The 14939-nt window shown below is 49.9% G+C and overlaps 2 protein-coding genes across 2 annotated transcripts in view; both read right to left on the reverse strand.

The window, feature by feature from the left end:
- The window catches only part of SPTBN5 (spectrin beta, non-erythrocytic 5), a gene marked incomplete at its 3' end in the record, with an annotated part of 40161 nt that extends 35205 nt beyond the window's left edge, over positions 1-4956 (reverse strand). Inside the window, 5 exon segments of the mRNA XM_080930931.1 lie at positions 276-504; positions 958-1115; positions 2364-2480; positions 4531-4698; positions 4843-4956. Coding sequence (XP_080787057.1) covers positions 276-504; positions 958-1115; positions 2364-2480; positions 4531-4698; positions 4843-4953 — 783 coding nt within the window. The 5' untranslated portion in view covers positions 4954-4956.
- Positions 4957-8745: 3789 nt separating this feature from the next.
- The window catches only part of EHD4 (EH domain containing 4), a 62916-nt gene continuing 56722 nt past the window's right edge, over positions 8746-14939 (reverse strand). Inside the window, exon 6 of the mRNA XM_080930780.1 lies at positions 8746-11369. Within this exon, the coding sequence (XP_080786906.1) occupies positions 10833-11369 (537 nt within the window). The 3' untranslated portion in view covers positions 8746-10832. The remainder of the gene's footprint in view (positions 11370-14939) is intronic.

Here is a 14939-nt window from a genome sequence, read left to right on the forward strand (position 1 = left end):
AATCCCATTACAAGCTCAACAGGTTCTGAGAGCGGTGGAGGCAGAAGTCCAGAGAGGGTCACTACTCCCCTGGCTTCTCACGTAGTACACCAGGCACTGTGCTAGGCACTTTACTGACACTTCTGTGGATGCTCAAACCGCCTTCCATCATTCAAGAGTTGTCACCTCCACGTCACCAGTGGAGCACAGAGAGGTGAGGACATCTGACCAAGGCCATGGAGCCAGTGAGGCATCGGCCATCCAGTCAGACAGAGCCGCCTCCCTTTCTTACCAACCTTAGCCAGCTTCCTCTGGGCTGTTTGTCCCTGCTGCAGGCGGGAGAAATGGTGATAGAACTGAGACACGTAGGTCATGATGGAATACTCGTCCGGATGCGGGGCTGCCACGTCCTCGGGGTCCAGCAGCTGGGCAATGCCTAGCTGCTGCTCAGCCACTCGGAAGGCAAAGGACAGGTTATCTAGAGGGCAGTCCAGACTCAGTGAGCCATAATCCAGCAGGTCGGGCCTGGGCAGAGAACAGGAAGTTTCCTCAGAGGAGCCTTTTGGCCTGCTTAAGTTAGCCATCTACAGGTACTGTGACTGTTTTTCTCTGAGAGTTCTTCGAGCCTCAGGCTGGAGTCTAAGCAAGACTTGATAGGAGGGAGAGGTTACTGGGGTAGAAGGGCTAGGACACAGGATGGGGTAGGGCACCCCCAAAGGGTAGACACTAGCTAGAAAGCGGGCAGAGAAGAGGTGAGGCCCAGGAAGTAGAGAAGGCAGGGGTCAGAGGCAAAGCTGCTGACTGTGGCACTGAGGGAAGGGAGAGGGGCAGGCCCAGAGCAGGGCTCAGACCTAGGTACTCTATGGCCCGCTTGTTCTCTTTCCAGGCCCAGGGTATAGAGGCCGTGTGGTGGAGTAGGCAGCGTTCTAGCCCCAGGCCCTGGGCCCAGAGGGAGGAGGCTCAGGCTTTAAGATTCACCTGTGAGCATGGAGCAGGGCATTAAAGCCAAGCCCATCACTCCAGCTCCGGGAGAAGTCAGTGATGTCCACATTGGTGTAGCTGGCTGTCTTCCGCTGACACCACACCAGCAGGGCTTCCTTGGCAGACAGCAGAGCTGCACTGGCCCCGAACTCCTCCTGGCAGGACAGGGCAATGTGGGTAACGTGGGAGGTGGCTGGACGGTATAAGAACCCTCGGGGACACCTGAGACACCCCATGAATGGGATGGTAGGGGAAGCCCAAAGGAGTCTCTTTGGATAGCAGCCTTTATCTCTAGCTCAAATCTCCAATCAGTCTTCCCAAGGGGTCTTGGATGGGTCCTCAGGGCAAAGGAAAAGGGATGGCGACTAGTGTATGTGACCGGGAACATGGAGGAGCTGCAAATCATACATATTTGCACAGGCAGAGCCATAGGGAGGTGTGGCCTGATTCAGGTGGTCTAAGGTGTAGGCCCATGGTCTAACACTCCAGGTTTAAACAGGAGTTCCCCTTTACCCTTAAGAACCTATTGTGCTATTTTTAGTACGCTGTTCTGTTTCATTCTCACGCTTTCCCATCTCATGGCCCAATCATGGTCTCAAGGCCCTCCCTCCTAATAAAGCTAATTCCTGAGAGTAATTATGTGTCTGCCTCTCTGATTAGCAACTGCTCCTCTGATGGGCCAGCCATCGAGCTAAATGTGCTGCAGAGGGCCCTGGGAATCGAACTCAGATTTCCAGGCTTAACTGCAAGCATCTTTACCCACTGAGCTAATGCATGGGCCTCGCGTGGTGAGTTTTGAGAAGCCTTCTCGGTGTGTCAAATCCACAACTTTTAAACTTAGAATCTCAATCTCTAGCTTGTCTTACCCAACCCACTGACACAGAGCTGAGGGTGATGCTTTGAAATTCACAGGACAGAAAGTTGATAGATATAAGGGCATTATGTTTACATTTTCTGAGCCAGGTGTAACGCAAAAGGAGGGATAGGAAAAGACGGAGACCATGAAAATACTGTTTTAGTGGTCTTCAAGATCCTGGGGACACTGCAAACCTCTGATCTGGGGTCCTTTTATATATCTGATTTCCTCTGGTGGCACATTATGGTGCTGTGAAGATGGCAGGGATTCAGTGACAAATGACAGCCCAAGAATGGAAGTGGCTGATGGCCAGTCACCCTAACCCTCACCAGTGAGTATCTTGTCCTCAGTCAGTCTGAAGAACTCTAGCTCTTATTTCAGCAGATGGCGGCATCGTGGGTCCTTTGCCCCCCCGAATGAAGGGTGACCATTCATTATTAATTCAACACCAAGGCATCATCAGCATGGGTAGAACAGCTCTGCCCCAGGGGTCTGAGGTGAAGCCAGAGCTGGGCCAGGCCATGAGGTCCTGTAGCCTGAGACATACCCTGTCCAAGGAGATGTGAGAAATCTGGAAACGCAGAATGATGACCCAGAGGAGTCCCAGGATGAGTGACTGGTCTCCATCCACAATGTTCTCCGGACCAATGAAGGGTATGGGCACCTGTGGGCATAGTTGGTTGGGCTAAGCCATGAAGCCTAAGGTCTTAAGAAAACGAGTCTAGGAGATTATGAGATGGGAGGGGCCAGCCTCTTCCAGCAGAGGTCCCACAGGAAGAGCAGGCAGTAAACAATGTCGGGGGGCAGGGGGACGATGGCTCTCTAATGGCTGGGATATTGGTCCAAGCCTCCACTGGCATTCTATAGGCAGATAAACTACACTGAGTCTCAAAGGCGGTGCCAAGAATGAGAGTTCTCAAGTGAGCTAAACAGACACAGCCCATGTCTGCCTCTTCATTCTCCTAGTGGTACTGCATCTTAAGGGGTGCCTGGGTCCCTGGATCATGCCCCCAAACCTCAGTCTCCAGCCAGTATTTCATCTCCAGCAGAACTATTAGAAGTTTAGAGTCCCCAGCCCCACCCAGCCAGATTCTCCGTAATCTGCATCTGAGCAAATACTGGGTGGCTCTGTGGGCCACAAGGGTGAAGCCTGTGGTCTGGAGCTGGTCCCTTAGGGGGAGGACTGGATAGTTCATGACAGGTCCACACCAGGGCCTCACAGGACCTGACAGCCTCTGGCTCCACTCTACTGAATCACATGACACCAAGGCTGAAGAATTCGGGGATCAGGACTCTCCAGCTTTGCTTAAGGCATCCCTGGTGCCTGATTCTGACACAGGCCTTGGCGTCCCTGCATAGGCTGGCTGTCTCAGCTGTCTGAGAGTGTCGTCCCTCAGATGTCCATGTGATTACCCCCTTTTCTTCCTTTAAGCTTCTAGTTTGGTGTCGCTTTCTCAATGTGGCCTACTCCAACCACCTTACTTGAAATCAAAACTGCATTTTTTTCCCACCTAGACATACACAACTGCTCCCACCCCTGCCATGGTGGGGATGTTGGTTTTACTTCCTACCAGATCCTCAGCTCTTAGCACATACTATGTAATAATGACCAAAGAAAGAAGAGACGCCCTGGAAGACCAGAGCCCTGCCGGCAGAACTTCAGTATGCATTGTGCCCTGTGGGTGTATCTCTCTGAAGAAGGCACCCATGTACTTCCCCCTCTCCCTGGCTCCCTCATCCCCCTGTATTCACCTCAGCTTGTAGCAAAGGAGAGCTTGTTCCTTCCAGACTCTCCAGAGTCAATCCTCTCAGCTTTGGGTTTAGCAATAATTCCCTGATCAAAGAACTTGATCACAACGGGAGGAAATCAGCTAATATTCAGGACTTTGTTGTTACTGTTGTTGGCCTGGTTGTTTACATATGCGTGTTTGTCTGGGGATACCACACATCCAGTTACCATCCTATGTTACTCGGGGTAGCCCCAACTTGAGATCCTCCTGCCTCAGCTTTTTTTAGTGCTGGAATTAATGGTGTTAACCACCTCTAGGGATTGCTCAATAACAGATTCTAGGGGAAGTCAAAGCTGTGGTTTAGCTGTGCGTGGGGTGATAACTCCCTTATTAGGTCTTGACTATGGTTCTCTGAGATATCTAGTGTTGAGGCTATCACCGCCATGAGTGTCAGTGACCTGCTGTATAATATAACTCATAAAGAAGCTGGGTGTGGGGCTGGAGAGGTGGCTCAGTGGTTAAGAGCACTGACTGCTCTTCCAGAGGTCCTGAGTTCAATTCCCAGCAACCACATGGTGGCTCACAACCATCTGTAATGAGATCTGATGCCCTCTTCTGGTGTGTCTACAGTGTACTTATAACATATAAATAAGTAAATAAATAAATACACGAGAAGCTGGGCGTGGAGGTACATTCCTGTGCTTCTATGTGTCCAGCTTTATGAAATGAGAAGATTAAGAACACTGAGATTCTTTATCCTGCAACTCTCCGTCATGAGACAGTGATGCTGTCAGGCCTGATAGAGTAATAGATTGTTCCTGCAATGGCCAGCTGGTGGCTGTCTAAGCCAAGTGCACAGGGCAAGGGGAACTTTGCTACACCTTGAGCCTCCGCCACACTTCTGGTATTCAGGCCTAGGCTTGGTTTGATGACCTCTGGTTCCTGCTCACCCAGCTCTCCAGCCAGAAACACCTCAGAACAAACCTTGGCCCTGAGGAAGGTCAGGGCATGGCTGTTGTTCTCCAGGAAGTGCACACGCAGGCGGCCTGGACTGGGCGCTGGTAGGGTCTCCCCAGAGATTAGCTCTAGCAGCCGCAGGAGGTGGGTACCGTCAGCAAGCTCTGGGTAGAGGTTCTGGATCCTGATGCCCACCTGAGGAGTGGATTGAAGCAGGTGTGGGGTCAGCCCAGCATTTCCTGCCTACCCCATTTCAAAGCCAGAATAGGTCCAGGTAAATGATCCCATAGTAGACCCCAGGTCACTGGTCAGAACTGGAAGTTCTCAGACCTTACTTACCCGTCCTAGTCGGAAGATGTTATTAATCCAGTTGATGAAGGTCTTCTCCTGCATGTGTGTATGCTGAGCCTGGAGCTTTCGGACATGACCGGTCTCATACTCAGAGTCCATGGCCAAACTTGAACTCAGCAGGGCTGAGCTTCAGGCCTGGGTCAGGGACACTGTGGCTAAGGAGGTGGAGGGTAGAAGGGACAAATAGCCTGTGAGCCTGAAGCTCTTTGAAGGTGAATGGCAACTGGACATTTCCCCACGTCTGGAGGTGGTAGAGGCATGGGGTCTGGGAAGCACCGTGGAGACTGATGGTCCTCCTGCCAGGAGTCTGAGGCCTTATCTTGCCCCATTGTCCCCATGAAGGACAGAAATTGTGGATTAGATCCTAAGCAAGTAAGAAGCCTGACTGGTGTCCTGCACTTGAATGACCCCGAGTCATCCCCATCCCAACTTCCCAGACTCTACTCTGAACACCTACTGCTAGCCTGTCACCGCAGCCATTGGCCCCAGAAAGAAGATAGGGGCTGCTCACCTTGGCAGCTGACGTCCGGGTCTTCGCTAGGAGGTCCCACTGCTGGATGGAGATACAATACAGCAAAGCCTGGGGAGTGAGGGAGGCGACCAGAAAGGTCAGGCTGGAGCCACAGTATGGCCCTGCCCTTTGCCAGCTTGTCAGGACACAGACAGCATTGTCCTCCCACCTCCTGCAGGGCGGGGCCCAGACAGGAGAGGGTGGCTCAAGAATGCTCTAGGCTCATTGCTAGGGGGTCTCCTCCTCCACCCTCTACCCCATCCTCTGGCTGCTTCTGCTGTTGGCAGGTGAGGAGCGTCTTGGCTCTGATGGTCTTGTTGGCTCTAGTGAGAACATTCAGGATGCTGAAGTCTGAACCAGAGGCATCTATGACTGGGACTTCTGGCTGAAAGCTGTGGACTCACTTTCTCTTCTGCACCCCACCCTAGGATGATTGAAGGAGCAATCTGACCACCTCTCCCTAACTGGGAATGACCACAGGGAGCTGTAGCGTCCTGGACTTACTTAGCTTCCCAGGTCTTGAATAGATCTGGGCCACAAGCTCCTCTTAGCTAAGTATTGAGAAGCCAGTGACAGATGAATTGTGATGGAAGGTGCCTGGGGAAGCACCTCCTGCTCATGGTTCGCCTGTGAGCAACAACCTTTTCCCACATGCTTCCTGTCAGTAGACTTGATCTCTCCTCTCATAAGCCTTGGGCACAGGGACACTTCCCTGAGGTGCTGTAGCTCTGCCTCATTACCCACAGTCTCTAATGACATCCACACACAACCATCTCAGGGACTGGGACCCGAATTTAATTAGTTGTGGGTAACTATCAGGGCAGGTGCTCACTCTTCCAGACTGCAGCACAATCCATGGACTGTCTGGTGCCCCAGACTACAGTCAGCTCTAAGGAAGATTCTAGAAGAAATTCTACAGTCTTCCAGGCCCAGTTCCTGTTTTGTAGGGGAAGCCTTGTCTTCAGCCTTTGTACCCTGAAGGTGCCCAGCCTCATCTGTAAGGGTAAGCTTCATTGGAAAAGCCTTCTTGGTTTGAAGGACTCTGGTTTCAGCCCCTCCAGGTTTGTGAGGTCTGAGGTCAGAAGAACTGTATCATGCTTTGTTGGTAGGTTTAAGCAGAGATGACTGTTTAGTTGATGTGGGGCTGGAGAGATGGCTCAGTGGTCAAGGGCACTGGCTGCTTTCCCAGAGGACCTGGGTTCAGTTTCCAGCACCCACAGGAGACAGCCATCTGTAACTCCAGTTCTAAGGGATCTGGCGCCCTCTTCTGGCCTTTGCAGGAACCAGGTACTCAAGCAGTGCACTTACATACAGACAAATACACAAAGTACAATAAATCTTTTTAAAAGATATTGTTATGGGGTCTGGAGTGATGGTTCAGTGGTTAAGAGCACCGACTTCTTTTCCAGAGGTCCTGAGTTCAAATCCCAGCAACCACATGGTGGCTCACAACCATCCATAATGAGATCTGATGCCCTCTTCTGGTGTGTCTGAAAACAACTACAGTGTTTTAAAAAGATACTGTTGGATGGGATTAGAGGACTGCTCTTCTTCCCATGCCTCCCCTGGCTCGGTGGCAGCTAGAGCCACTGTGTATTGTACAGGAGCACCTCCTCTTGGGCTGTGAATGACTAAGCCCTTGGTGAAAAGGTCCAATGGTCTTTGGAATTTTTGCCAAGAGACTGAACTTCCTGTTTGAGCAGGATTGAATGATGCCAATGGGTGTATTGTCTATAACTGAAAAACGATCTATCAGGAACAGGACTTCAGGTGCTGTTTGTTCCAGCATCCCAAATGTTGCCACTGTAGGGTTCCCTGTTCCCCGCTCAGTGCCTTCTCTCTGCAGACCAATCTCCTCCCTGTTTCTCCTCTTCTCAATACCTTTACAGTATTGTACCTATGAGGCCCCTGTTTTACATTACAGTTCCAGAGAAGAGGGACCAAGTGCTGGGGTGGGGACTGTTGAGGATTGGATTGAGAAACACATGCATTTTTGAACTGGTATCTGAGACTACGGGGAATGAAATACTCTAATTGGCTTAAGCTAATCAGGATCCATCCTGGAAAGAGGGGAGTAGTCTATTCTACCCAAACCTCAAGGCTCTGGAATGAAATGTGCTAAATGACAGTCCAGGCTGGCATCATTACAAGGGTTCATGGGTGACAGTTCATGGGCCACTGCCTTCTACAGGTGGTGTACACCTTAGAGGCAGAGGATCTTGAGGTGTACTAGATAGGACTGCATCTCAGGAATGTGCTCAGATGCTCCCCAACCCCAGGAACATTCACCTCTACAGTTCTTCAGCCTGGGCTTTCAACCTCTCAGGTGGATTGTGAGCCTCAGGAGGGCCTTTGTCCCCGGTGTTAGGACCCAGTGTAAGCCCTCCAAGGGACAGCACGAGAAGAGGTATACCCCTCTGGACTTTTGCATCTCCTTTCAAAATCAACCCAAGGGGCCACATACCTCTTGAAAAGTGGGCATGTTACAAGAAGCCAGAGCCAGTGGGATTGACACTTTTAAACAGAATTTATTAAAAAGGATAGAGCTTTGTGCGATTTACTGTTGTTAAATACTATGTAACCGGATATGCTCTTGAGTCCTGGATTACCTGAATAGACCCAGGCTACCTGTTCTGGGGTCCTGCAGGTAGGTTGAAGCATGAAGTGATACTGCCTGGTCAGCTGCCTACCTCAAGAGCAGGTCCATAGGTCCAAGTGCAGCTTCTTTCTCCTTGGGCTCAGCAGGACCCAGCTGAAGCGCTTATTTCCCCTCACCCAGTGACCCAGTGCCGTGTAGTAGTTACAAACAGGGTCTTTAGAACCAGAGAGAACACCAAGTAGGTGTGTAGTCAGACTTTATATACGTCTACATTTCCCCCAGTGCGTAATACTCTGACGTGGCTTCTTTGAAAACTGGGGTGATGTGTTATGGTTGGTTAGATATGAAATGTACTGAAGGCTTGGTCAGTAGAGGTGACTGGATCATAAGGGTTCTAAATTTAGCCATGGATGAAGGTGAAGGGAAAAGGAAGCAGGTCACTGAGGTGTGCCTTTAAAGGGTCTGTCTTGGGTCTCTGCTTCTTGGCTACTAAGAGGCAACTGCCTTCTCTGCCATGAGCTCTTGTCTGCCTCACCTCCAGTTCACAGCTGACCTCTTCACAAATTCTCAGACCACTGGCCAGTTTAAACTTTCCCTCCTTGAAACTGAATTCTGTCAAGTATTTCTGTGGCATAGAAAACCGACATGAGGGTGGGACAGTACAGAGTGAATGTACACGTGAGGTGGGAGGGAGATTTGAATAATCTAGGAATTATTGAATCTAGGAATTATTTGAATAATCTAGGAATTCATTGGTCCTGAGAAGACACAATTTTTCATTTTATCACCATTTCTGGTGTTTTTTCTTCTGGTGAAGTTATTATGAAGAACAAGAGAATGTTACAAAAAGTAGATCCATGATTTCTTTTTGCTCAAGAACATCACCAGGCAGAGCAGGGTAAGGTTTAGCTGTGAAGCGTCTCCCAGCTGAAGGTGGAGAAGAGTGGGGAGGGAGATCCCAGAAATCTTAGCCTGCTGCCCCTAGAAAGGCCTCCTCTGAGGTTCTGTATAGAAGCGACTTGGTCAAATTTACACTGAACATACGAACACATTTCAGAGACAGACTCATGAGATATACACTTGTGATTATATTTCGGTAGATATATGCCAACTGTGCAGAGAGAAAGCAGAAGACAAATGGGAGGAAAGGCAGGCCCCACAGGCTCCAACACTCCATGGACATCAGGGTCCTCACACCACAGAAATGCCCGAATTTGGTTACAGCCCCGGGATCAAACATTCACCTTGTGTGTGTCCAATTAGTAAAACCATGATTTCAGAGTAAAGTGCACACGTTTCTCTTAAAACAATTATTTAGAAAGTAAGACAGGGAGCGTGGGTGGTGACTAAGTATTCTCTGTTTACTACCAGAAAACCAACGATGTAGCTCAGACTGGCTTCAGACTCATGGTAAGCCTGCATCTGTCTCCCAAGTGCTGGGATAATAGGTATAAGCTTTTAGCATTTTCTCTTAAATCACCAGTTCTGGTCCTGAGGTTGCCAGAGGAGGCACTTGGAGGTTGGAGTATGTTTTTGTGAAGACTCAGTACTGTTCACATTCCTTCCTTCCTGGTGCTGTTGGGGCTGGGCGATGTGCTCACTGCGGTGCTGCTTCCTACTTTGTAAGTGGTGGTGACAGCCCTTCAGCTGTGTCACAGAACAGGGTACAGGAGGAGGCAGCTCCTGCACCCGAACAAGCGGGTCAGAGAAATACAAAGGCTTGGGAAAGACCACTGAAGAGCCAAAAGTGGCCCCAGATAGGCGCTGCTGATGTGCAGTGTGTGGTTTGGAAGGAAAGGTATTACAGAGATTTCTGCAGAGAGGCTTCATCTTGTGAGAAAAACACAACTGGACACAATAAAATGCATTTTTTTCCCTTTAAAAATCAAACAACAGTATCAATCACCAAGGCACCGATCTCTTCACTGACAGCGCAGGATGGGGCTGGCTTCTCTTTACCTGGGTCTGAAGGCTCTGGGACTCCACACAAATCAAGACATGGCTTTATTGAATTGAAATTCTGCCACCTACCAAAAAGCCTTGGGGACATTCAGTGGTCGAAGGCCATACTTAGTGACAGATGGGGACTGTTTCATTGCTTACGTCTGATAAATTGACTCTGTTGCAACCTATTGGATGAAATGGAAAAGAAAAGCCAATCCTCAGACTTCCGCATGGTCTGAAGGTCTAGGTTTTTTCAGGGGCTGACAGTTTGTGAATTCCAAATTCCTATCTAAACCCAGCTTGGCTGGGAGGGAAGCGTGGCAGGGCCAGGCAGTGGGTGCTGGGACAAGACAGGCTCTCCCGGCCTGGCTGGCTACTCTGCTGGGGACTGCAGACAGGCCCACACAGACAGGGCACATCCTCGTTCAAAACCGGGGTGAGTCTTCTCTTTGGTGTTTATGGAAGGCAGAAATTCTGTGCTCTGCTTCCTCTCAGGAAACAGAGCAGGAAACACAGTAAGAAAAATAAATTAGGTCATTTGCTGCCTCTCGGTGCCCTCTGAAGGGCAGAGGTTCCGGGTAATGAACTGTCTAGCACAGCCCTGAAGACGCCAGTGAGTCGCTGGCTCACTCGGAGTCAGAGTTCACCAGCCTGAGTCACACCTACATTCTTCTTTGGATAATTTTTTCTTCTTATTCTTTTATCTCCATATCTATACACTGCTCTTCTCAATATTTTGATAGGAACTTAGGGATTTTAGAGGTATAAGGACCTCATCAGTGTCCAGGATCTGCCCTCCCTGCCCTACATATGAGGAAACGGAGTCATGGAGAGGTCAGAACCTTGGCCAAGGACATTCAGCAAGTCAGTAGCAGAGCAGACTTCAGGCCCAGGTACCACCCCTCCCACCCCAGCTGTGTCCCCTCAGTCAGCCTTTGGCAGGGACTTCCTGTGAGAGGGGGGCACAAGGTGTGGGGGCAGGCTGTTGGGGAGCTCGTAGCCGTCCAACTTGATCTTGATGAGGTGCTTGGCCAGGGCAAACTCCTCCTCATCCAGCATGCCGTCGCAGTCACAGTCGGCCAACTTCCAGATCTTGCCCAGGACACTGTTGGGCAGCTTGGAGGTCACCATTTCTTTCTTGGCATTGACACCTGATATCTTGCCATTGATGGGTGACAGTGTATAAAAGAGTTCATCATACACGGGCTTGTCTTTAGCCACAACCCACTCTTCCTCATCGGCACCTTCCTTAGCCCCCTCCCCATAGCCCTGGTTGAAGGGCCCCTCTGTGGTACCATCGAAGGCGCCACCCTGCACCATTTGCGTGGGCATGTTCATCTCCTCCTGGCTGATGAGGTTCATCAGGGACGAGATCTTATTGGTGAGCATGTTGTCCACAGCCTCGATCAGCTTGGGCTTCAGTGAGTGGAACTTGGTGAAGTCATAGTTCTCAAGCTGCTCCTACAGGAGGGGAAGCAGATTCGCTGTTAGGTTCTCTACAGGAGGCACTGAAGGGAACGGGGTCTCATCTCTGTCAGAGCAGACATCCCACTACACCCTGGGCCATTCAGACCTCTTTGCCGGGCACCTGTGACCAAGCTCACCAGATGCAAGAGGGGCTTAGAACAAAAACAAGCTGCAGGGTTGAGATGTGGCTCTCTGTAGAGTAGCTGATATGTCTGTGGCTGCAGGAGTCACTGTGAAAAAACCCTGTCACCTGCCCTTAAAGCCCTGGTCAATCATGTGCTCTCAGAAAGGTTCTGCTAACACAGTGGTTACTTCCGTAACAATCCAGAGCAAGCATTAGAAAACCTTGTTTTACAATCTCGGGGTACCCAGGTGAGTAAAGACTAGAGGTGACATCTGTCTTTACTATGCTTTGTTAAAAACCCAGGGACCATATTTAGAAGTAAAAAAAAAAAACCTATCATTTGAGGATTTTGTAGCTGGCTGTGTGCAGAACCGTATCTTATAATCTCAGTACTCAAGAGAAAGATTGTAGAGTTGTTACGAGTTTGAGGCTTTCTTGGTCTATAATATAACTACAACCTGTCTCAGCTGCCCTGGTTTCTGATGAAAAGAACCTAGTTTTTGGATTATTTGAAAATAACAATGATGTATCCTGGGGCACATGTCCTTGGCTTTAACCTCTTAGGAGTGAACCTAGGAGGCTCCAGAACTGGAAACCCGCACAGAAACCCCAGAGGCACAGCCTGAAGCTTCTCCAGGAAGCTGTCAGGGCGGTGGAGATCTTGTGGCTGTAGACTAATCGGTTATTTCAAACGTATGGACAGATGAGCTCGAGTTGAAGCCTAGGCAGCAGGGTGAGCACAGCAAGCCGGGTCGCAGAGGTCTCCACCCCATCTCCTGGGGAAGTAGCTGGTCAGCAGAGCACAGGCTCTGGAGAGCGCTGGGAATCACACCCATGCTTGTACCCACCCACCCACCACTATCTACCCTTCACGCCGCCATCAGGCATCCACCCCTTCTCACTGCCGTATGGACTGATGTGCATCTGATTCTCCTGGGCCGAGGGCTGGGCTCTGCTTTAAAGGAGCCTTGGTTAATCGGGAGGAAGACACCAGCTGTTCAGTGTCTACTTTCCAAAGACACTTGTGCAGAAAGGAGAACATGAAATACAGCCAGTAGAAAGGAGAGATGAAGTAGTCAGAAGAGAGAAGACATCACACAGGTGTCTGGAGTGAAGAAAAGCCGTTTCCTTCAAACACATATGAACTCAGAATTCTGGGGTCCTCAGACACCCAGGGAGGACTTCATTTATTCACTGCTGTGTCAGATGGGACTACAGTTGAGCTTTCTCTGGCCTTGAACAGGGAGAACTACCTAGGGCTTAACATCAGCAGACTTAAAGACCTAGTAAAAAACAGTCTTCCTAGTAAACGCAGAAGCACTGAGATAGAGTGGTGTGAATGTGTCGTGTGTGTGTGTGTGTGTGAATGTGTCGTGTGTGTGTGTGTGTGTGTGTGTGTGTGTGTGTGTGCATGCCTGTGCAAAGAGGCCAGTTTCTCTGGCATGTTCCTCTATTACTCTAAGCTGATTTGTTTGAAGCAGGGTCTGTCCCTGAACATGGACTTGTATTTCTCTGGTAGGAGAACAAAAATTATGATCTCCAGGGTGTGTGGCAGGGCAGGAATTCTGTGTTCACGATTGTAAGGAGAGCCTCAGCACTTAGACTGTAGAGGGAACAGAGCCTAAAGCTGACAGACAGCCCACTTTGTCTTCAGAATGGACCTCCCAACACACTTGCAAACAGCCAGCATTGAGTCATTTAACCTGCTGTGATGAAACTCAGTTGTCTGCACCTGGCTAAGCCCTGGAGCAGGGCAGGTGGGCTATCTACGGAGAGCTCTGGTTTCTAGGTCCCGAGCAAGAATTCTAATCACCTCCACCCTCAGCACCAAACAATGCTCCAGTACCCAGGCCTTGTGCTGACAGTGTCACCAAAAGGGCACAAAGGGGCTAGCTGTGGAGGAGAGACAATGGTCTGCCTTCCTACATAAACATTCCAACACTGCTGGATAAGTAGTCTGCATTCCCCTGGGTACAGGGACACCTACCCTATCCTTGGGGACCGAGTCTCAGTCTGAGCACACAGGACTGTGTCTGGCAAACAGTCATGTGGGGATCACGTCTGCCCAAACTGCCTACCAGCCTGCAGAGGACAGGGATTCTGATGGCAGCTGTACGAGGAAACAAAGGGCAGACTGCCACAATTTTGCAGGAATGACTAGAAAGCAGCAGTCACGTCTGCCCAGAAAGCACACAGGAAATAAGGTGTACACTCTGGTCCCTGTGGTCCTTACAGACCTGAGCAGAGTTGTGGAGGACAAGCGGTTGCCCTCCAGCAGTTGTCAAGTGTGTGGCCTACAGAGCAGGGAGGTGGCTCTGCTGCCCTCTGCTGTTAAGACATTGCAACTCATCCACACAGGCATCGAGTTCTCTTGGCCATCATCAGTCAGCAGTGACAGCATGGTGTTTCTAGTGTTCTCAAGTGGCAGGACAGTCATGTGTAATAGGACAGATTTCCTTAAGACAGGATACAGAGCAGACACAGGCAGCCGAGGGAACCAAAACACACTGACCAGGACTTGCTTTTACAGGGTTTTGTGTGTGTGTGTGTGTGTGTGTGTGTGTGTGTGTGTGTAGCCCTGGCTGTTCTGGAACTTGCTCTGTAGACCAGGTTGGCCTCAAACTCACAGAGATCCTGCTGCTGTGTGACAGACCTACAACCAGCTGTGCTGAACCCTCCTCATGGCCTAGTTCCTGTTAGTTCCAAACTTTAGCTTCTACCTGACCCCCACACAGCTGGTGTGGACTGAGTACCTGTTGCTGAGGATGGTAGATTCAACAGCTTCAAGGAAAGGAGCATGCTCAGCCTGTATTTACTGAGCACCTACTACATTCTAGAGCAGCAGTTCTCAACCTGTGGGTCACAGTCCCTTTATATTACAGTTCATAACAGTAGCAAAACTACAGTTATGAAGTAGCACTGAAAATAATGTATGGTTGGGGTCACCACATCAAGAGGAACTGTAGTACAAGGTTGTAGCATTAGGAAGGTTGAGAAGCACTGCTCTAAAGGAAGGGGAGGCAGAGCGAGCATGTTGTGGGTCCTGAACTCATGGAGTTACAGGCACGAAATCAGCAAACCACATGGAAGCTCAGAGCATCTGCATGCTGCAGCAAGGACTGGGTGTGTCACTGAGATGAAGACTAATTATTCTTACTCTTTCTTGTCTTAAATGTCTGCCCACTGATGTATCCCAGAGACTAGAGCAATTCTTGGCCACAGCAATTACCATTTCCTGTTTCTGTTATGGGACCCCACCTAGGGTCCACGTGAGAGGGGCTGATTGAAGCTTCAGGGTTTTAGAGCAGTCACTCTGGGGCAGTGGACCAACAGCTAATGAGCACATGTATGTGGTACCATGACACATGGTGGGTATTTCTTCATAATTTTCATTTAAGCCAAGACACTAAGTTCCTTTCCAAACTGAAGTTCCCTTATGA

The sequence above is a fragment of the Micromys minutus genome (assembly GCF_963924665.1).
Source record: "Micromys minutus genome assembly, chromosome: 17".
Lineage (NCBI taxonomy): Eukaryota > Metazoa > Chordata > Mammalia > Rodentia > Muridae > Micromys > Micromys minutus.